General features: G+C 49.1%; 1 protein-coding gene across 3 annotated transcripts in view; it reads left to right on the forward strand.

The window, feature by feature from the left end:
• Nucleotides 1–639: 639 nt before the first annotated feature.
• Nucleotides 640–22,476, forward strand: part of LOC119148655 (cat eye syndrome critical region protein 2) — a 94,843-nt gene continuing 73,006 nt past the window's right edge. For 2 of the 3 annotated variants that reach the window (XM_037389111.1, XM_037389112.1), the window contains exon 1: nucleotides 640–1,119. In XM_037389111.1, the coding sequence (XP_037245008.1) occupies nucleotides 943–1,119 (177 nt within the window). In that variant the 5' untranslated portion in view covers nucleotides 640–942. Of the gene's footprint in view, nucleotides 1,120–13,388; nucleotides 13,462–22,476 lie in introns of those variants that run through there. The other variant, XM_037389113.1, reaches the window with a different exon arrangement.

A 22,476-nucleotide genomic window follows, 5' to 3' on the forward strand; every position in this document is an offset into this window, starting at 1 on the left:
CGGAGCAGGAGACCCACCCGGGCCGAGGGGCTGAGGCCGGACACCAGCGAGGCCCGAGCAAGAGGCAGGGGCGGCTGAGCCCTCAGGCGAGGGCAGGCCGGGGCTCTCCGGTCAGCGGGGACGCTTCCCGTAAGCTCCCCGCAGTCCCCGGCACTGCGTCCCGCCGCCTCGGCCCGACGTGGGAGCGGGTGGCGCGGCCAGGGCGCCCCTCCCCCGCGCACGGAGGGGGACCCGGGAACTGCCGCGTGCTAAGGGACAACGGCCGCCGCTACCCGCCTGCCCAGATCCCGGCAGCGCCCGGCCCCGCCCACCCCCGGTGTCTCCGCCCCGTAGGCGTGGCCAGGCGGGCGCGGGGGGCCTGTTGTTGTGATGAGTGCCGGCTCCGCCCCCTCCTCGTGCACGGCCGCGCTGCCCCCCAGCCGCCTAGGCTCCGCCCACCCCCCCTCACGCCTTTTGTCCACTCCCTGCGCCCCGCCCCGCCGGGCCCGTCCTGCACCGCCCCCCGTCCGCTCCCACCTCCCCATTCGCCCTCTCGTCCCGAGCCCCGCCCCCCCACGCGGGACCCCGCCCCCCCGCTTGTCCCCCCCGCCGCCCCGGGCCCATCTGTTCCCGGCGGCGCGGCGGTTGCACTGCAGGGCGCGGGCGGCGGCGCGGGGAGGCGGAGGAGGATGGGCCCGCGCAGCGGCGGCCGCCCGCGGCAGGGGCAGCAGCAGCAGCAGCAGCAGCGCCCCCGCCGGCCCTAGCGCCCCCGCGCCGGCGCCGAGCCGCCCCATGCACGGGCGGCAGCGAGGGGGCAGCGCGGGGCCGCCGGGGGGCGGCCGCTGAGCGGCGTGGCGCCGGGGGGCGGGCGGAGCCGGAGCGGCGGCGGCACGCAGCCGCCCGCGGAGCGAGGCAGCGAGCGGGCGGGCGCGCAGGCAGGCAGGCAGCCGGCGGCCGCGGGAGATGTGCCCGGAGGAGGACGGCGGCTGCGGCGGCGGCGGCGGCGGCTTGGCCGGCACCGGCGGCCCCGAGGCGGCGGTGGCGCTGGACGAGCTCCGCTCCTGGTGGGAAGTCCCGGCCATCGCGCACTTCTGCTCACTCTTCCGCACCGCCTTCCGCCTGCCCGACTTCGAGATCGAGGTGAGAGCCCCGCGGCCGCCCTTCGCGTCCCGCCGGACAGCCGCCGGCCGGTCGCGCCCTAGCCCGCCGGCCGCGCTGGTGCTGCAGCGCCGTCACCGCTGCGCCCCCGCTGCCCGGCGGGTCGCGCGCGCACGGTGCTCCCCGTGCCCCGCGCCGGTGGGCGATGTGGCGGGGAGCGCCCCCCGGCCCCCCGCGGTGCGCTGCTGGATCCCGGCGTGATGCGCAGCGGGGTCTCCCCTCCGCTCGCAGCAGACACAGCAACTTCCCCGTCCCTCCCGGCCGCGCTCGCAAACTTTCGGCGCGCCCGTCGCAGGGCACCGGCGGGCAGGGCCGCCCCCGGGCTCCGGGACCCGGCGGGGCGCACGGCGGGGGCAGCCGCGGGCGGAGCGGGGCCGGCCGCCGCCGGGCCGCATTGTTCCGCCGGGCCGGTGTCCGCACACAAAGGTGGCGGGGGGGGACGGTCTCGGCACGGAGCCGGCGGTGGGTCCCCCGTGCCCAAAATGGTGGCGGCGAGAGGCGGGCCCGGCCCGGTAACCCCCCACCTCCCCCGGGGGTACCCGCGGCTGTTGTTGAGGTGGGGGGTGGGGGTGTCCCAGCCCGCTCAGCCCGTACCCAAGTTGGTCCCTTTTGTTGGGAGGAGGAGGAGGTCCCCCACCTGGCCGGTGCCGCTGCGGGGCGGGGGGACGCGGCGGGTCGCGGCCGAGCCGGGCGGCGGGGGCTGCCGCCTTCCCGCATCCCAGCGAGCCGCGCCCGGGCCGGGCTGCCCCGCGGGGCACCGCGCCGCTCATTGTGCGGCGCCGCCGAGGCTCCGGGGCAGCCGCGGTGCGTTCGCCGCCGCCCTGGCCCCGCCAGGACAAAACTCTCGGCTCTCGGTACATTTCTACCCGTTTTCGTCTGTAACTTTCTCTCATGTGGTTTGTTTTCTTTTCTTTTTTTTAAGTCTTACTTTCGTGTGCGTGCCTAATGTTCCGTAAATATTGTGTGCTCTGGCTACAAATGTTACAAACAAAGTGTGTCCTGGTAGGAAATCTTTTGTGCTTGCTGTGAAAAGCTATTCTTGCCAGCGCGTTGGCAATAAACCGGGTGAATAACGTGGTGGCGTGTGTTTTTTAAAGACAGTAATTGCCCCGTGAATGCGAATTCCAAAGATGCTTAAAAGTTCAATGGGATGCGCGAAGCCCTGAAGAGCAAAACTCCTCGAGCAGGATGTGAATTTCTGAAGAGGGGGAATCCCTTATGCGGTGTGAAATCTTGAAAGGGGATAAGGTCTCTCAATGATGCAACTTCTTGCGAAAGGGAACTCCCCTCCCCCTCCTATTGATGCCAAACCATTAAAGGGGAGGCTCTCCGGGCCCAGCAGCGCAAAAGTCTTGAAGGAACCTGAATTTACAATGATAAAAGGGACAAGGCACTAGCCTTTCACCTTTGGAGGCAATTAGCATCTGGCTTGCTTCACAAATGAAGTAAATGTGGGCTCCCCTTTGGTTCCCGCAGCACGCTTAGGGTGGGGGAGCTACCATCACTCAGAACAAATTAACTTGCCTTTTTTTCGGGGGGAGGTGTGTGTGTGCTTGGGGCGAGGTGCGGGTTGGTGCTGGGGTGGCTCAGAGCAGAAGCAGCAGGCCGAAAATGTCGCCAGAAAACTCTGTGTGCATAGATGGCCTGCAGCGCATGGCAGAAATGGGTTTTCAAGGCAGGCGTTCGTGCAAGGAACAGTGAAAATCCCAGTTAAAATTGGGATGCTGTGAGAGGATGGATGCAGCTGTCAGAACTCGGTGTCTTCAGGCACGTGGAGTCAGTCTCCTTCCCTGGCACGGTGTGAGCAGCACAGTACAGGCGGTTTCAAAACTTGCTGTTCCTTGAAGCTCACCATCTTGTTGCCCCTTGCCTGGTGTAGTCGTTCCAGTCTCACGACTGGTTTGAGGGATATCTAGGAATGGTGCTCTGCACAAAGAGGTTGCCCAAACAGTTCATGGTGTGAAATGAATGGCCAGCAATGGGATTTACAATTCTTGAATTTTTTTAAAGAGTACTGCTCTGTGGTTTTTGATTTGTACTTTATTTGGCTGTGTAAAGAAGGCCTCACCCCTTGGTTTTGGACCTAATAATGCCAGTGCCCATTCTGGCTGTCTCACTGCTACATCTGTGGTGGGCTTTGAGTTTCAGGGGTGTCTGAATAAAATGGAGGTGGCTGTCCTTGTAGGAGTTTGGGGAAATGCTAGGACGTAAGGCAGATATTAGGGGGAAATAAAACCCTAGCCAGCCACCAAAAATTGAAACGGTGCTCATCTACAAATAATGTTTTCTTGCTTTAGCTTTGGTTGTTGTGGGGCGGTGTGCTTGTGACTGAATGATAACGGCTGAGAAGTTAATGCCTCTTCCCTCACAAGTTCTTGCCCTTGGTGGGTAACCCAGGGGTGAGTGCCCTGGTCCATTTGGATGCAAAGTAAAACAGGTGGTTTGAGTGAACCTGTTTTCTTGTGTGTGGAAGCAGAGATGGAGATCTTGGGCTCCGAGGGTTTCAGCTGGAGGATGTTCATGCTCAGACTCCTTGAGCTATGCAGCAACTGTTTGTCCAACTGCTGGGTATCTCTGGATGGCCTTACTCTGGATGCAGTCAGCTCTTCTTGGAGGATATTCTCTTCTTAGGTGGGCTGAGCTTCTCTCAAGTTAAATCCTGGTTGGTGGCTGTTTTTTTCTTGTTATGACAGTAGTGTATCTCCAGCTGGGAGTTTGGTGCTAAACTCTTACAACATCATTACAAAATGCAGAAATTTTAAACAAACATTAATTGTGCTTGTAACAAATATCCCCTGCTTTCTCCCTCCCTCTGATTTTAGCAGGCAGTGAGGTTAAGGTTTCACTGCTACAGTCTCTGCAGTCCCTGAACCAGACAAAAACTATCTGCCAGTATGTTTTTGGTGTTTTGGTTGGGTTTTTTAAAGCTGTAGTTATTTTTTGGTGTGTGTCCCCAATATTTTATTTTTTTTTTTCTTTATGTGGGTCTGCCCATAGCTAGCTGGAAGGCTCTGTAATAATAGGCCATCTGGACCCATCCCTCCTTGTGCCGAGCAGATTTGCTGGTGGTATTTGAGAAGTTTGCAGGCTTTAGTACAGGGAAGCAGCACGGAGCTCTTTTTTTTCTTTTTCTTTTTTTTCTTCTTTTTAATCGCAAGCCGTTTGCCCTCTACTTATTGGCCCGAAAGAAAGTGAAGCTTCCAGATGCAGGGCTGCCGTCAGCAGCTGGATGTCAGGAACCTGGGAAGCAGATGTTTTGTTTTTCTTTTTTGCTGGACCAGTGCGTAGCCAGAGACTACAGGGAAGGGGTGTCCAAAACTGAAAGAAAGAAGCGCATCCATCAGGCTGGGCCCTGGGCATTGTTCGGGGAGGGGGTGGGCGCAGCCGGCCCCCATGCTGGCTCCAGCAGATGCAGGCGCCTGAGCGAGGCACAGGGCTCCTCTTTTCAAATCTCTGCCGCAGCATCACCCGGCGAGGGACTCTGGAGGGGTTCAGCTATCGCCAGCGGGTCAAAAGTTCAGTGGGCCAGAAGCGGGTGCTCTGGACGTGTTCAGCTTCACGCCGTGTTTTTACGTGGATCTCTGAGGATGGCAGAGAGGCTTTTGCCTTCTGGGATGTTTTGTGGTTTTTTTTTTTTTCTCCTCCTCCTCCCCTTTTAAATGGCTGCCTTGTCGGCCATCTGCTGTGTAAAACTTTCATGCCACTTCAAAAGTGGGCTTTTAGTTGTGTTGGTTTGGTTGTTGTGGCTTCTTTTTTGGTGGCTAGTACAATCTGCACCAAGTGGGTTTGTCCTTACCTACTCTTAACAGTACTCCAGCAGGAGAAGGTCTGGCTGTATGGGGCACATAATTTATTTTTTTTAGTAGGCATTGCCTTGATGGACAGAAGGGATGCTTTCCACAATCAAGTTAGTACAGGCGATGATAGGGAGTGATTTGTTTCCCTCTTTAAGACTGGACTGTAATGTGGGACACCTCTTGTGACAAAGTGTCTCCTGGCCATGTGCCTTCCCCTCTGCAACAGAAATATCCTTCTAGCAACTGTAGGGATTGTTTGCTTCAAAAATATTAGGAGAATATTTAACGTTTTCAACCGTATTTCAGCACAACTTGAAAACACTGGATAGAAGCCAGCGTGGCACGGCCACCCAGCTCTTTGGCATGTGCTCCCAGGAGCTGTGGACTAAAACATTTAGTAACTTCTGCCTGGGTAGGTCGAGGGGAGGTGACTTTCCAGAACGTGCTTGAAAATAGTCAAAACATTGTTGTTAACTTAGTTTATTTGGAAAAGGGGGAAAAGCCACATTACACAGGGAAAACATAAATCTTTTCCTGTGGTTTTTAAAAGCGCCTTTGGGCAAATTGCCTCCGCTGTTAACTTCACTACTGCTTTAAGATGCTTTTCCTCACCTCTTGCCCCTTCCTAGGGCTTCAGGTTCTGGCTCTACCTTTAGGTACGTTCCTCCCACCCACAGGCAGGGCACTGCTGGTCTTGCCCACCTTTTTCTTCCTGTAGTGTGGTATCTGACATGTCAGTCCTTGAACAGGCTCTTTCTGTCAGGAATATTATGTGGCTGTTACAAACCAGCGGCTGCTACTGCTCCCATGGGTCTCCCAGGAGGAGGAAGAGTGTGGAGAGAGGCAGAGCTGTACAGCAGCCCTGTGAAGGAGGGAGCAAACAACAGGGTTTCTTCTATCTGTGCAAACTGGATACAGCTTTAAAAGGAAAACATATCTTTTAATGTGTTAAATTAAAATTAGTTAAAAAAAAATCAGTTTTTCTTGTGAGGACAGGATGGTGAATATACTTTGACCTCTACTCTCCTGTCCTGCTGAAATTTCTCTGTGAAGACCCTTGCTCTGTGCCCTCTGGGTGCATCCCTTGTGATCCATGACACCAGAAAAGCATAACCTTCCAGTTCTGTCAGTGGTTTATGTGGGGTTAATTGCACAGGCAGTGTGGTACCTTACCTGAGTGCTAAGCCTTCACCGCTCTCTTTAGCTATTCTGGTCTGGTGCTGCATTATTATTTGTATTACAGTAGCATGTACAGCATCCACTGATGCCTCATCATGTTGTATGATAGCTGAGATGGCCAAGTAGCTTCTGATCAGAAGAATTCAGATTCTAATTAAGATCAACATGACAAGTAGGTGCTGCAAGCTGATGAAAATGTCAGTGAATTAATGTAAGTCAGCTGTACTCATAGAGGGTAAGTCTGAGTTGGTTTAAATGCTTTTTCAGTAGAATAGCTCAGGCATTAGGATATCCATCCCATTGGTGGTAGGCAACATTACAGTTGAAGGGACTGGGCATTAATTGTCTGAAATGAGAGCAAGCAATAGATCTGCTTACTAAAACTTCACTCTCATGCAAAGCACTCGGCTTTAGAAAAAGCAGAAAAAAGAGGAAAGGTAGAGTAATTGGCAGTGCAGGGAGAGGTGCTGTACAGCAAGTAGACAAGGTTGGAAAAAATGGTGGACTTCAAACATACCGAAGTCAGTCCCATTGTGCAGAGACCCATTTATAGACTGCGGTGTGAATTTGGGTCTTATACCACAGTCACTCCCTGGTGGCTCCGCTTCCCCTGGGCAGCATTGGCTTCATCAGAGTAGAGGGTGCAAGCTGAGTATTTTTTGTTTGAAAATCAAGTTTAAGTACCCAAATGAAATGAAGGGTTAGTACTATTTTTATTGTTCTTTCTACCTGTCCCACCCACTGTTTGGTTTAGTTGCTTTGGTAGTGCCCCATCCCTCTCCCCATGTCTGTTCCAGTAGCAGTTTTGCTGGTCTTCACTTTTGCTGCCTTAGTTATTCTGTTCATAATAGAATCATTAACACTCTACATGTCAGTACTAGGCTCTAGAGTTCATTGAGATTAATGGAGGGGGAGGCAGAGAGATACTTCTCAGAGCTGTTGTTTCAAGTGGTCTGCAAATTGGAAAGCATTATATCAGTTTCTATTTCAAATGCAAGTCACATCTCTCCCAACTGTAGATCTTAAACTTTTTAACAAGTGTTTACATTTTATATAATAAGACTCTAGTGTAATTGGATACAAAAAGAAGGAATAGGTAGTTCAGGAAGCTGATATGTGAGTTAAAACATTAACTTAAGCCTATGAAAAGAAACAAGAAGTGACTGCATGAAGCCAAAGGGTGTCTGAACAATGGATACGGAAGGTTATTTTGACAGCAACATTTTGAATGGATCTGCGTTAGGTGACAGGGGAGTTGGGGAATGACTGTCGAAGGAAGAAGACAAAGAGGAACATGATAAGAATTTCAGAGATTTGGATGGGAGTACATGGGGCTTGATATTACAGGTTTTCTGTGGTGTTAATAGTTGGAGGCTGTTACCTCTTCTGCTACCTCAGCGGACTCTGAAAATCGTGTCTGGTGTTAGCCGAAGTGTTTGCGCACCCACGAGTTTAACATTTTAAGCTGAACTTACTTAAAAACCCGGTAAAGATAATGTGCAAGTCTTTCCCTGCTAGAAAAGAAGTTTTGTGTAGTAGCTTAAATATGACTTTTAAAGCAGTTTGCTTTGTTTACAGAGACTGCCACAAATGTGTACCAATTCAATGCAGCTGATGTAAACTTCTACATAGTGCATCTAAATTAGGCTTCAAAAGTTTGTTCCTTTTGGAATTTGCTCTAACCAAACCAGCTAAAAGTAACACCTTTAAAGTGTTACAGCTTTATATGTAGACCTGCTTAACTGCAGTCTTTCTCTGCCAGCGAATAATGCCGGCAGGGCTGTGCCATTCTGCCCCTGGCATCTGTTAAGTGCCTGCATGAAGGGTGAAGAATTAACTTTTGTAATGGCAATGGATGCTTTCATAGACTTCTTTCAGGCAAAAAATCTCAAGAAAAGGGCTATAGGAAGAAATGACAACAGCCAGGGAGTTAAAAGTGACCGAATTAAAAGTTTATCATGTAAACCTTATTTTAGGTAGGTATGAAAATTATTTCCCCCCCCTCCCTCGTTACCAGAAGCAACAGCATCTGCTGTGGTGGTGGGAACAATGCAGCCTAGTGATTCCTCCTTCCTTACAGTAGAGAATCCTGTTAAACACACAAGGCTGTGCCTCAGAGTGTATCCTTTCAGCAGGCTTGTTCCTTTTAATGGGTGCCCATTCCTGGGGTCTCCATTGTTTCACCAACAATAGCACTAGGGGCAGCTGATTTGGTTGACAGAAAATGCGTTAATTTAACAGATCTATTCCCTTTAGCCGGTCTCCTTCCTATTGTGCCCCAGTTCTCTCCCAGTTCCTGGGGAGGAGGGCCCTGAGAGCAGGGTCTGTTAGGTGGAGGGCTCCTGCAATTAGGAGGGGTTTGCAGCCTTTTGTGTGAGGAACAGAAAACAGCTGATGGGGGCAAGTGGTGCTAGTGCAGTTTGCTTACTGCCAGAACACACATTTTTCTGGGGTTTTTTTGGGGCTTTTAAGCCTGCCTTTACTGGGGACAGGGGAATAACTTGACACTACAGGCTGATGGCAGTCAAGGTCTTTGCTTTGCCTGGAGGTGGCCTCGCAGCCCAACGTGGCAACTTCTTTCAGACCTGGCTCAACTTCTTGACAAGCTTGTTATATCCTATAAATGCTTAGCTAAAACACACGCTTTTCACTGAAAAAGTTATGCTGCTGTTATCTAGAGTAGGGCTGCTGAGGGCTGGCTGGAGAAGGCAGTGTGTAGAGCTAATACTGAACTATTTGAAACATGAGGGGTATAAGGGTCCTCAGGCCACCTTTGCCCTAGGCCAGACCACCAGTTTAATGTAGTTTTAGAACTCATCTGGTTTAAGCAGTGCAAGCTCTTCACCCTAGATGTACTTATGCTGGTTCAGCTCTTCCGTATATTAACATAGCTTAGTTCCGCAGCAGTGTGTGTGTCTTTGCTGGTTTTTACATTGGTGTGGTCAAGCTGGCGTGTTCAGCCTGGTGGGAAGGAGGGCACATGCACTGCTGAGGGAGCAGTGAAATCCAGAGCTTTGGTTTTGGGAACTACCACAAGGAAGATCTCGCTCCCTTTCAAGCCCTTGCCACACTTTGGACTCTTGTGGTCTGCCCTTCCCTGGCACCAGCCTAGTTGCTCGCTGCATCCTGGCTGGGCTTTTGAGGGTGTTGTAGTCCTGTGATGGGAGCAGGACCTCATGTTTTTGGTGGCCACAAGCTGCCAGGTCAATCTGCCATGGCTCTTAAGACTTTAGCCTTAGCTTAGTTCTGGTTGCTGGGGCTGGTAATGTAAAGGAGCTCTGGAGGGTCTTTTTTGACCTCATTGGTAAAGCCATTAATTCTCTGGCTCTTTCTCTCCAGCTAAGGCTGCTGTAAAGGGGCTGGAGCTTTGCGTGGTCAAAGGGTTGGAAGGCAGAGCTAGTTTTCTCATTTTTGGTGAGCCCCATACACAGGCAGTTGTGTGGCACCAAAAATATCTGTATATCCATAACACAAGGCAAAGAGGGTTGTAGGGTTTTTCATTCTTGCTTGGGGTTTTTTTGTTTGTTTTAGGAGGCAAAAGGGTGAGCATTCATTTAAAGAGCTTGACTCTTAATAGAGCTTGTCATTGTTGCTAATATAAAACAAATGATGAGCATGGGAGAGGAGTCAAAGGCTCCCTCTTCTGGTGTGCTGGGAAGGTTCAAACGCTGAAAAATAAGCAAGAGAAAAAAAAAACCCAGCAAGCAAGACCCCTTCCATGCTTTTCTGTAGTATTTTAAGACCTCGCTTAGGCCTAACCCTTCAGTGCATAGGTTGCTCCATGACTCCTGAATAAATAACATTAAAGGCGCTCTGTAAAAGTGAAATGTATTTTCAAATGCAAACTGCACTGTACTTGCGAGTAAAAGTGAGTCCTGTTTTCGGAAGCGTTCCCAGTCTGAATGTGGAGGATGGCAGCCCTTCGTGTCTCTGTATCTGACATTTCTCAGTGCCTCCCTTTACTTTTTTTTTTTTTCCTGCATTCCCCTCTCACAAAGATCATGCCTTGTTCCATACAGCTCCCAGGCCGCATGTGTGCATTGGCATGTAAACATGTTTGGGATGATTGCAGGGGCCAAGTATGGTGGTGAGCACTCTATAGAAACTGCATGTCTAAGACTCCAGCGCTCCTCTTGCTTTTGGTTGAGTCAGCCAAGAATTCAAAAGTTATTAATGGGTGATTGATGGAGAAATGTTCACAAGGAGTAGCACTTGGTTGAGATTTTTAGGTGAGTTTTCTAAAAAAAACCAAAAAACTTGCATAAAGTGCCAGTTGTGAGTACCTCTGAAATTAATAGGATTTCAGGGCATTAGTGAAGTGACTTTTTTTTTCGTTCCTGTTTTTGTATTCTTCACTGGAGTATTTGACATCACATGGCCATTTTCCCCGTGTTGTTAGTGTGGACTCATGAGCAGTGTCTGGTGGAACCCAGGGACATCAATTCTCAAGCTGCCTTCCCACGGCAGCTCCTGCCACCCGTCACGGATGGCAGTAAAACTGCTCACCCGGATTAAAAACCACAACACTTTTTCAAGTGAGCTATGTCTACCCAGGAGCGGTTCTCCCGGCCGGCTCCTTCCACAGCCCCACAAAAGGGTTGTACCAGCATGACTGAAGCAGTGGCACAGGAATGGAAACAGGCAGCGGGGAGGGGAAGGACTTTTTATAGCTGACACTTCTGCTGAAAGAAATGCTTATTGCACTGCAGCCGTGGGTAGCAGGTGGAGTGAGACTGCACAGGTAACGAGGTCATGCAGCAAGGGGGGCACCTGGGGAAGAATTCCCTTATCAGCCTCTGTGAAAGGGTTTTGGGGTTTGTTTTTGGTGCTATATCAAAGCTTGCTATAGCTCTTCTTTCTTTTGTAAGAACATTCTGGCAAGAAGAAGTTTAAATAGAAATTGGTGATCCTTTAAATTGTTCCTTCCAAAGTCAAACCTGATTGTAAAGGTGAAGTCAATTAAACTTCACTGTAGCTGACAGTCTTGCACAAAACCAAAATAGGGTAAAATTTTATTAGCTTTCTTAGAAATTTAGGCTTTAAAAAAAAACAACAGCACAACCAAGCCATTTTCCCCAGAAAAGTTTCCCTTAGGCTCTGGTCACCCAGCAATGCAGGTATCTATGCATCAAGATCTGCTTGCTTGTGCTGAGGAGGCTGGAGCAGCTTGCCTTGTCGGACAGGGCAGCCATGTAGAATAAACAGAGAGTAGCAGTCTCGATTTCCTTTCTTTCAGCCCAATACAAGGTGCCAAGGCACAGAAGACTATTTTGCCCTTAAGATAATTGTGTGTTGGAGAGGATCAAAGAGCTTGAGGGGTTGTTTTTTTTTTTTTGGTTGAAAGGGGATTTTCTCCATGGACAGCTGCAGTAGTGCATTAGTAGTGCAATGGATTATCTTTCCATGATCTGTAGGATCTCAACCAGCTATCGAGGGGCCCCACTGAAGGCTGCTGCTTGGGGGAGGCAGAGTGAAAGTCTCCTGTAACAGGGAGACCTGTAATGCCTGGGAGCTCGGACCACTTGGCTCCCTGTGCCCCAGCAGGGCAGGTGGTGCTGGATATTCTTAGACTGCAGATAGTGCTGCAGAGCATGGGGAAAGGCAGCCCAGCTCTTGGTTATGATTAACTGCAGCTGATGCCCTGCATCCCCCCTGCTCTCCGATGGAAGTGCTTATTAAGGAATGTGAGAAGGGAGCTGATTCCAGCTGCTGCGGCATCCCGTAAAGGGCAATGTGTAATTTGGGAGGGTGTTACGAGTCCCTCGGCAGAACAAACTACTCACTGTAGTAAATGTCTGACCTGCCAAATGCCTGGACTTTCTCATTTTGGGAAGTTTTGGATGATGGCTGAGCCGCAAATAGCAGTGGCATTGAGAGGGAGTCCCTTCACATTCGTGGGTGGGTATCCTGTATCCTTGCTCTGTGCTTGTCAGTGGGGAGGGGTGAGGTGGCCCACATGGCCTGACTGCTGCAAGGGTGGCAAGAGGGGATGGGACAGGGCTTGGTGCTATCAGAGGTGGAGATCAGGTCATGCTGTGCTTCCCTGACCTGGTATCGGGCTGGGAGATGAGGGGGCTGGAATGTGCAGGGCGGTGGAGCTGTCAAGGAATGCGGGTCCCCAGGTGGCCGCTTCAGTCGCTTCTGCTTAAGTCAGGCTCGAATTGCATCTGCGCTGGTTAATAAGTGTCGGGGTGGCTCTGCTGTGGCAGGTTCTCCTGCGTGCGCCTCTGGAAGTTAGCGGGATGCCAGAAATACGGGGGCGACAGTAGCATCTTCGTAGGCAAAAAAACTCACCCCCTTGGCATTTTTAGATTTTTCTGCTAAATTTAATGACACAAGTTTGACCACTTTTGAGGGTTTTGGTGGTTGGTTTGTGGGTTTTTTTTCCTTCTTTGACAAGTGAAGCACAAGCTGGGATGAATGCAGCTTTGGATTTCAGGGCTGAATTTTCTCAGGACAGGCAGTTAGAGAGACTTGTCTTTTGTAAGCAGGACTGGTTTGAGAATTAAAGGATGAGCATGGACTGCCATATGATGTTGTGTTGTTTTTCCTTGGAGGAGTAACTACAATTTATAATGATTGCCTAGTTCATAGCCAGTTGGCAGGAAGGCTGTTGCGAAGGGATTGATTATTAGTGGATGCTTCATTGTGCTGTCCAAGCCTGAATTTCTTGATCTAACCGGTTTCCTTCATTTGCAATGGCTGTAGTCAGCAGAGAGGAGAGATGTCTCCCCACTCAGCAGCACTGTTTTTTGTTCATGGGATATGCTCAGGAAAAAAAGGGTCAACAAAAAGTGTCAACACTTAAGTGTTCTCATAGAAAGCCAGCTGGCTGGCTGGCTGGCTGGGGACTGCTTGCAATTTTTCTGCTTCCTCTTGGGATTCTCTCTGTATTTGTTTTCAGCATAGGGACTTAAACAAAACTAGTGATGTTTGGTGTGAGTGTCCTGGTGGCTCTGCTCTTTTCCTGGTAAATGCGCCGGGAGAGTGGAAGTGTCACCGGGAAGGTGATCTCACGCTCAGAAATGCAAAGGCACGCTGGCAGCTGTGGCAGTTGGAGCTGAGTTAGCATTTAAACCGGCAATAGAGGACACACAGCAGTACAGATGCAGCAGCACAGGCTTGGACAGCAACATCTGTCGGGCTCCTCGCATAAATGCTGGGATGGTTTGGCTGTGCTGAACCACATCCTGCTGCAGCTCCTCTGATAAGCCTGGGCTAGGTAATTAAAAGTTTGCATGTGTGCAGCTATGCAAAAAGCAGCCGTGCCACTGCTGAGTGGTGGAGTAGCCAGTGCTGCTCTTTGGGAAAGGGGGTCTCTGAGCTGGGTCTGAGCAGGAGCAGCCATGTGAGTAAGGGCCCGTGGAGGAGGTGGTGTGGTGGGCGTGGGCTGGGCTGCACCCCGGCTTTGCTGCCTTGCCGGGCTTGGGCTGAACGGTAGCAGTTGCAAGCGGACAGCTGAGCTAATACTTGAAAAGGGGTGGGAGACTCCATGCCAGGTCTTGGAAGTTTGATACTTAACCCTCTGCTTGTCTGCTCCTTTCCTCCTCCACTCCCAAAGCCCCTCTCTGGCTCTGTGTAAGTGTCCCAGTTCTTGCAGCTGCGTTAATTGTAATGGGTCATTTAGTCCTGAAATCCCTGTTTAAAAGGGGCAAGTCCTTGCCTCGTGTGACAGCTGCCGCCTTGCACTTTTCCCCAGGCTGGAAATAACTGCATATGACACAGGAGCAGAGCGTGGTGTGGGGGAGGGAGGCGGGTTTCTGGCTTCCTCTTAGTGCTATAATGGCTTTGCTGTGTGACTCTTATCCCATGTGGACAATAGCAGAGCCATGCCCCACATATTTAGCAGATCTCTCTATTGGCAGTGCCTAGGCAATTCGCTTAACAGCCTGGCACTCTTAGGGCTCTGGTCGACTGAAGTCTCTCTGGGCATCTGGGAGCGAGAAGAAAGGGATGCATCCTGGGGGTGACCAGGACCAGGATGCCTGCCTGGAGCATCGAGGAGCCTCTCTGGAGCCAATGTGGCCACCCATCTGGAAGGGGTAGCTGCACTGTTCTGTGCAGAGGCAGAGAAAACGAGAGGGAAGGCAGAAAGGTTTCTACTCCCTGCTCCCATTCCCTCTCCAAAATCCAAAGCCTTGAGCCCATGGAAACCTGGCCAGCTTTTCCTTCTAGCTGAAGGGCTGTCTCCTGATTGGAATGACAGCTTTGAACTGGAAGACATTATTTCATTAGCGTGCTAATCAGATACAGAGATTACCTGATTGGCTACTTAATAATTAAATGAAGTTGCCTGTAATTCTTTGAGCACACACAGAACTAATTAAATTAACCCTTCACTGCCCTGCGTGCCTGGGGTGCACTTTTGTGAAATAGAGAGGGCAGCTTCCCCAATGTGGGGACTGTGAGCAGAAAGGGGTGTGATGGTCACGAAGAAGCCAGTGCTGGACTGCCAAGGTGGTCTTTCTTATTGAGAGCCTGGAGAGGAGAAGATGACACACTGTTACACCCTCCAGTTCAGTTGACCTTTGATGTACCTGATAGGTGATTAGTATGTCTGGCAATGCTCCACCAACAAATCTTGTCCCTGAAGAGCCTAGAGAATGCACTGGGCTTATGGAAGTTGGTGCCCCACCGCATGCTGTAAACCAGTTGATGGCTTTGTATTGCCTAATGAAGAGCAAAGTATTACTGGAGAAAGATGCACCTCACAGTTCTTTAGGAGAAACAATGAAGTGGAGAGCTGCTGATGTTCTTCCCTGTCTCCACTGGCACAAGGCCCCAAACAAGCCAGGATGTCTCCATGCATTTAACAGAATTCCACTAATGAAACTTGTTGACCAATTTCTCTCTACTGCTTCAGTGGCTGCTTGAGGAACTGCGTTTTGCACAGGCTTACAGGAATACAAGTGTGTTTCCTATAGTTTGAGGAGGACACGAAGTTGTATCGGTGCCCTAACTTTCCTTTACTACAGATTTTTTGAAAAAATGTGAAGAGTAATGACCAGAAAGCTTCCCTGTGTTTTCCAACCTCACATTTTCCAGCCCTAATGCTGTTGCCCAGGCTTTCAGCTTCTGTAATGCTAGAGGTGTGGTGTAGAGTTTGAAATTCACAGTGAAAGGCTAATTTTTATAACCTGTGAGAATATTGTTATCATGTTAGAGACACTCTGTGTTCAATTATTTCATCGCAAGGATGGAGAGTCACATCTATAATTTTTTTGTGTCCCTTTTTAGTACTGAACACTAGGTTGAGGCAACAGGAAAACTACCTTGTAATAATCTAACTCTGTTCCCTTGCTGCTGCCACAATCTCCTTCTAGACTTTGCCCATACATGTTAAAATGAAACTGTCAAATTAAGCACATTTCACTGTCATCCAAAACTAAACTTGGCAGAGAAGGGCTCTTGGACCTTCTGGCCTAAGTTACCCACGGCTGGCTTCAGCTACCCCAGTAAGAAATTGCTGCTCCTCCATTCGTGGCATGCAGGATGGCTTTCCCCGTGGTGTGTGTTGCTGGATCTGTCCTCTTCTCCCCTGAAGACTGGTGGTAGCAGCAGTGCCCTTGGGAGTCAGGGCACCATCAGCAGTGATCCTCAGAAGCTTCTGAGCTACTGCTTTGTCTTTAAAATCTGGGTTCCGCATGATAGGCAGTCCAAAATGCCTGCCAAAACAGGTCAGGAGACAGAAGAAAACAGGGAGGATGGGAAACAAAAGGACAGCTTTCAGGGTATTTAGGTGGTTGTAGTGCTCCCTCCAGGAGGGAGCATTTGTTGGTGAGAAATGATCCCATGTTGACTCCATAGAGATGTGGGTATGCCAACAGAGTCTGAAAGAAGAGCAGGGTAAGCAGAGAGGAGGCTTGGTGAGTCTTGATCATGTGTCCCTGTTGACCCCTGAGATTTAGTGACTCTCCCTCTAAGGGAAACCATCGGACCTGTTCTCCCCACCGGCTGGCCTTTGCTGTCCTTCCGACAGGCCCCATGCTGTCCTGTGGCAGACCCAGAGCTGTGGTGCCCACCTCCGAGTCCAGAGCTGGGGTCTCAGGGAGGGTGCTGCTGCCATTTTGTGAGCGAGCGGGCAGCCATTGCTCTTAAAACCGTGGGTTTGGGGGAGGTGGGGAATGTGCGTTCAGCACACACAGGGTCAAGCTGGAGCCCAGCTGCAAAAGCCAGTTAGGTTTTAGTATTATTAATATTTGATGGTGTCCTGCTGTAAAAGGACAATAAGTAAGGCTAGCAGGTCTGTGCCTGGCCTGTTGTTGCAGTAAAAAGCTGTTTTTTGAGGACATTTCTGAAACAAAGGACATTGTAGTGTGTGGTGGAAGTGGCCATTTAAATGCATCTGACCATAAAGATGCTTGCCTGCCAGCAATTTTGGTACTGGCGCTCATGGGACCCACTCCTGTGGGTAAAATCATGCTCGGTAGGACAGAGCCTGAATGCCAGAGATTCTGTTTGGGGATGGAGTTCAGGGAGGCTTTTTACCTCTTGTGTCCTCCTCTTTGTTTTTGTTTATGGGTTTACAAAGTCAGATTAGCATTTCAATGTTGGAGGTGAAGGCCCTTGGGCTGGGGTGGAAGGCTGGCTGGCTTATCTGGTTTGGGATTACTGCTCCTTTCCCAGCAGCCAGCCTTCCCGAGCTCTGGCGAGGAGCAAAGCCTGAGGCTTCTCCCTGTTGGGAATGTGCCCAAGCTGCAGCTACTCCTCCAGCTGAAGCGTAAGGTAGATGGGCAGTGTCACCGTGAAGGGTAATTAGCCTTCTTTTCAGGCAAGGATAATTTTTTTTTAAAATTGAAGTTGGGGGGGTGGGGACAGATGACGATGACACACTAAAAACCAAGAGCGCTGAATCCAGAAGCTGTTCACTTATTCGGGTTGTAGCTGCTGATCTAATAGAATGATGCCAGTCCACAAGCTTGGCTTTGCTTTGATCCTGGGAATCTCACATCCACAGTCCTATTACTTTAATAAAACAGTGTATTGAATAAAGGAAAAGCCTTTGCCCTGTTCCTCTCCCTGTCAAGCATAATGCTGTGTTCGGTCACAGCGGTGCAAATTTGGAGCAAGTCCAGTGGGTGCAAGTCTATGTACTCCAGATTTATGCTGTAATTGCAGAAAGCAGTGTCTAAACTGAAATCAAAGTTTTCTTTTTGGGATATCCGCTGTTTGTTGAGTAGAGCTGACTGCTGCTCCATGTGTTACCCAATCTGTACACTGAATATGGAGTGCTATAGGAACAGTCTTACATGCTCCTGTAATGCGAGACTGTTGCATGTGGTTGAACTTGCAAACTTAAGTTTACACAAAAAGGTTAAAGAGGTAACAAGTATAAGAACTTACTTGTCTTTACTGCTTCTTTATTCTGAAGAAAAATGGAAGGTGTTTTTTTTTTTAACCTTCCCCCAGTTTGATTAAACCGCTCATATGTCTTTCCCCCCCTATTTGAAGAATACAGGGCACTGTATTTTTTGGTGAAAGGTCAGTCTAAAAAAAAAATATCTCAGCTTGTAGCTATTAGCAAAAAGTGTTTTGAGTCTGAGTAAAAAATCTTTCCCTAGACTAGTTTCATCTTATTGGCTGTCTCAAGTCAAGTCCTAATTTTTTTATCCTAGTACAAGATTTTATAACTGCCAGTACTTCGTGCTGCCTCTCTTCTCAGGCTTGGGCACTGTGTACCCCTTCATTCCTTGCTGCCCTCCATATTGCTGTTTGTCTGCTCTCTGGGAGAGAAGTCTTTCATGGTGCCAATATGTTAAGCTGTTGAGAGAATGGGGAGAGATGAGATGAAGGTATTGTTATACTGGAAGGTGTAAATTGGTGCTATCAACCACTTGTTTGATTTCTAGACAATTACGACAGTGCTTGAAGTTGTGTCTGAGCTGAACAAATGGCTGGGGCTCTGCAAGTTCCCCATCTTCTCTGTTTTTTTGAGTGCTTTCTTCCCTGCTGCCACCCAAAAAATTTAGTAGGGCTGTACACGCTTGAGCCAAGAGGATGTGCCTGCGTGTTGAGGAGTTAGCTGGGTGTACTACAGAGAAGTTACCACATCACATGTTAGCCCTGGCCTAGCCTGGTGGCTTGGCAGGGGCAGGGTGAGGAGCTAGGGCATGGGTAGGAGGTGCTGAACAGTGTGGTCTTTCTGTGTTCCTTAGGAGCAGAGGGACAAGTTTACTTGGGTGATGTTTTCTTCTGTGATGTTTTCTGGTTAACAGGTGGATGCTTGACATTACCTAGGGCAGAGCCCTCTTGTAGGACAAATACCCAGCTGCCACAAACAACCTCTTATTTGTAGTCTGGGACTTCTGCTCAGAGAGAGGGCAAGTGAGTGTCTCCATTCCTCCCCCTGTAGGAGGGATGACGAGGTCTGACCTGTGGCACCAGAAGAGTGGCTTGTTCCTCTGAGCTGAAGAGGAGGAATCCTTTGCTGTCCTTTCTCCTTATAGCTGGGAAGTAAGGAACCTTCTCATTTTCCTGATTTATTTTTCTACTTTTTCCTAGCTGTAATAAGAAGCGGGATGGGGAGTGGCACCTGCTGCATCTTGGAGACAGGTTCATTCATTAATGCCACCTCCTTCCATCAAAAGGTCCAAGGTGTGTTGACTGTTACTCAACTGCACCTTTGTGTGGAGCTCTTAGCATTCATATAGACACATGCATCCATCCCTAAATGCTTGTTCATCACATTCCTTTGGTCACGATGGGTGGAGTATTGCTGCACTGGTGCCGTACCCTGGATGTGATGGCTTTGCTCGTTGCTTTTCCCGGCCGGTTGTGGTGTGCGCCTGGTTTTGTGTTATGCCATACATGGAGAACAGAGCTAAAGAAGGCATCTGAACAGAGAGAAGTAACACTAAATGGAGACTGAGACCTTGAAGGTGTGATCTGTGAAGACCATTATGAAAGGAAGGCCAGTCAAGACTTGATTTCAGGAAAGGCTGGTGAGGAAATCCCAATATAAAGTAATAAAAATATATAGTCAGAAGGAACCTCTGGAAGTCTCTAGTCCAACCTCTTGCTTGGATTGAGGCTGTCACCCGCAGCAGGTTAGGTTAACCGTGGTCTAAAGAATGCATAATGCTCTTCTCGGTTCTTTTTCCCACCCCTCAAAAAAGAGAGCAGAATTCTCACAAGAATTGTTTTAAGAGGACACTTAGCAAAGCACAGTCTAAAACCTGTTTGCTGAAATTCAGCTTGGGCAGAAGGGGAACTGGGAAGCAAGGGTGCGAAAGGAAGGCAGGGATACACCTTTTGCTGGTGTGTTTTTGAAATTCCACTTGAACTGGTAATAAGACAGGGTTGGAACCTGCCAGTTGTTTTTCTCATTCTGCAGGGAATAGTTTGCCTTTGAGGGATGGTTGTTGCCTGTGCACTGATACTTCAGTTCAGGAGTTGTTATGCAAGCCCTCCAAATGGGACCTGTGGGTAAGGAACACACAAAATAGCAGCAGTTGCCTTGACAGAAATGGCTTAGACCAGACAGGAAGATATTTTTGTTTTTATTGAGAACAGAGAGGCCAAGAGTTCTGGCCTTTGGGTTTTTTTAAGATCTTGGTCATTTCATCTACTTCTGTGTGCCTGAAAGCTAGGTGAATATTCAGTCCCTGCATCCTTATCAGCACTTTCTTAGGTGTGCCAGCACAACTCTGTGGGGCCACACTCAAATAGGTCAGGGAGCTGATCTGGCCAGTGGATAAAAAAACCCAAAACAACACCTCAACTCCCCTTTTCTCCAGTTATTTTTTTGCCTGGATTACTCTTACGAGCTTGCTTATAGAGTGGCCCAGCAAACAGTTGTCAGCCATATTGTGGTGTAGGAGTTGGAATGAGCAGCAGGGATGAGGAGAGGGGCAAGAATAATTTAGCATTCAAAGTGGACTGTCATATCAGACTGATCATGCAGGGGTTCATCAATGTCAGTAGAAAGCAATTGATCTTTGAGAAATGAGAGGAGTCTATTTTAGACTGGCTTGAATCATTCTGAAGGTGTTTCTTTCTCCATGTGTGATGGAGAGGAACTGAGTGCATCGGTTCAAAACAATACATAAAACTTAAACCTCATTTTTTGACTTTCATTTTAATATTGAAAATATCAGCATGCCTAATTAATGTTCATAATGCTTTACCCTCAATGCTGTTGTAAGTAGAGAAAATGTCAACAGCTAGAAGCAGAATCTCAGACTTCTTAACAGGGCAATTGTGAGCAATAGCAATACCATGAAAATTCAAATGCTAATCATACCGTAACTGGGTGAAGAGCGATCTGTTGGCTCTGGGGTGAGAAAAACTACTTTTAACTGCTTGCTTTTGGGTAGGCCGTCCATAAAACGGGGCAGTTCCTGCATGGTTTTCATGGTTTCTGTCAGGCAGTGAGGGCTTCAAAGACCAATATTGTCTGCTTGCCTACTAGGGTATTTTATACTTGAGCTCAAGTGGTAGCGGTGGTAGAGAGGGTGTCTGCTTCAAACCACTGCCATGAAATGATAGTGAGGTGTGTGTTGTACTTTATTGTTTTCTGTGTTGAAATGATGCTAAATGATTACAAATTAAATTACTTGACAGGAAACTGTAGATTTACAGTTGTCTGTGCAGCCTTTAATCCATTGCCTTGTACCTGCAGATGATGATTGTTTTTAGTCACAGGGTTACTTGCTTTTTCCATGGGAGAATGGCAGTGCTCACTCTGTAAGGCAAATGGTGTAACCCAAGGCTGTGCACTCAGTGAAACTGCTGTCCGAGTGGTTCTCACCTTGTTTGCTGAAGAAGTTTGAAGGTGGGCAGGACATGAGAGATGGGGCTGCTATGGGAAAAGAAAGGAAGTATTTTGGTTAAGTGAGGGTGTAGTGCCATGTCTGTGGCAAGGCAGGTGTGAATTCTTTGGCTCTCCACTCAAATAAGTGGAAGAGGTGTAGGAATAGAGGAATAAGGGTAGGTTTTGCCAGCAGAAACATGCTGAATTAGAGTTGCATGTTCAGTCTCAGCATTCATCTTTGTTGCAGAAATCCAGACTGACTTATGGCTCTGGGTGAGTTGCTTATGCACCATTTCTCACAAGAAGTCTCCATGTAACCAGCTTGGTAGCAGTGCTGTCCTCTGAAGCAGCTCGGGACACGTGTTTCTCCTCAGCTGTGGCAACACAACTGTTCATGAGCTATTGTGGGAGCTGGGAAAGAGCATAAGTGAAGCCAAGGCAGACGGTCCCAGATTGTATCATGGACAGGCCCCACAAGTTATTGCGTCAGTTGAAGCACAGAGGGCAAAGGCTCCTTTGCCCCCAGTTTGTGCTCCAGAACTCCAGGTTGGGGCCCTGGTTCCTTCCGTGCATCTCCATCTCTGGCTGCTGGTTATCCACATGATCCAGATAAGGACATGTTTTTCATGTGCTGAATTAGCCAGCTGAGGAACAGCTGTGGGTGCCAGCCAGTACAGAGCTAAATTGGGGAGAGGTGTTCAAAATGGCAGAGCTGAATTTATGCTCAGTAGTAGTCTGTGGCATTTCTGGTTCAGCACTGAACTGCCTTGAAGCTATCTTAACTGTATTGCCAGACTTTAGCTTTAGAAAGCGCTGAGAGCTTGGTGCTGAAGTTGAAATTGGTAACGGTGCTGGAAGGAAGAGCTGGCCTCTGCCCCAGGCTCTCTGAGCAGCTTTGGGCAAGGCATGTTTCTCTCCCTTGCTTTCCCTGTCTCCAGGGTGTGTTGCTACCTACCCACCTTCTTGTAGTCCTGGGAACAATAACAATTAAAATTCTGCTTTGTTTTAAATGCTGCCCTAGAAATGCCATGCATGGGGCTTGTGGGATTCTTTTTGCAGGTGGAGAGAACAATCTCAAATACAGGTGTAGCCACTGGATGCTGAAATGAAGTGGTGAGTTTTGCTAGCACTGGTAATTTTTTCCCCCTCCAATTTCTCATTTGTCAAATCAGATTAAAAATCATGAACTTGTAAATAGGTTGAGAAAAGAATTAATGCTTATTGGATTGAGATGCTACGTGGAGGCCACCACAGAAGAAAGGTCTGTGAAGCGATTAATAGCTTATTTGGTGTCTGGGCTTGGAAGCAATGTAGCAAATTAGACATTGGGGTACATAAAGAATAAGAAGGATAAAAATCAATACTGAACAGCTGTCTTTACTTCCTAGTCTCACACTCCCATGTACTGAATGAAGTGTAATGGAGATGTATGTGATTACTCATTTAATAACTATTATAAAGGGTTTCAATAACGGGACAGACCTCGGGTTCTTTTTACAGTCCTAAATGTAGCATTTCCTTCTTCACATGTCATCACCTGAACTGTTAAAGAGAGTCAACGGTCTGCACGGGCAATATGAAAGTAGTAGTAATAAGTGAGGCCATGCAGCA

The sequence above is a fragment of the Falco rusticolus genome, chromosome 5, assembly GCF_015220075.1.
Source record: "Falco rusticolus isolate bFalRus1 chromosome 5, bFalRus1.pri, whole genome shotgun sequence".
Classification (NCBI taxonomy): domain Eukaryota; kingdom Metazoa; phylum Chordata; class Aves; order Falconiformes; family Falconidae; genus Falco; species Falco rusticolus.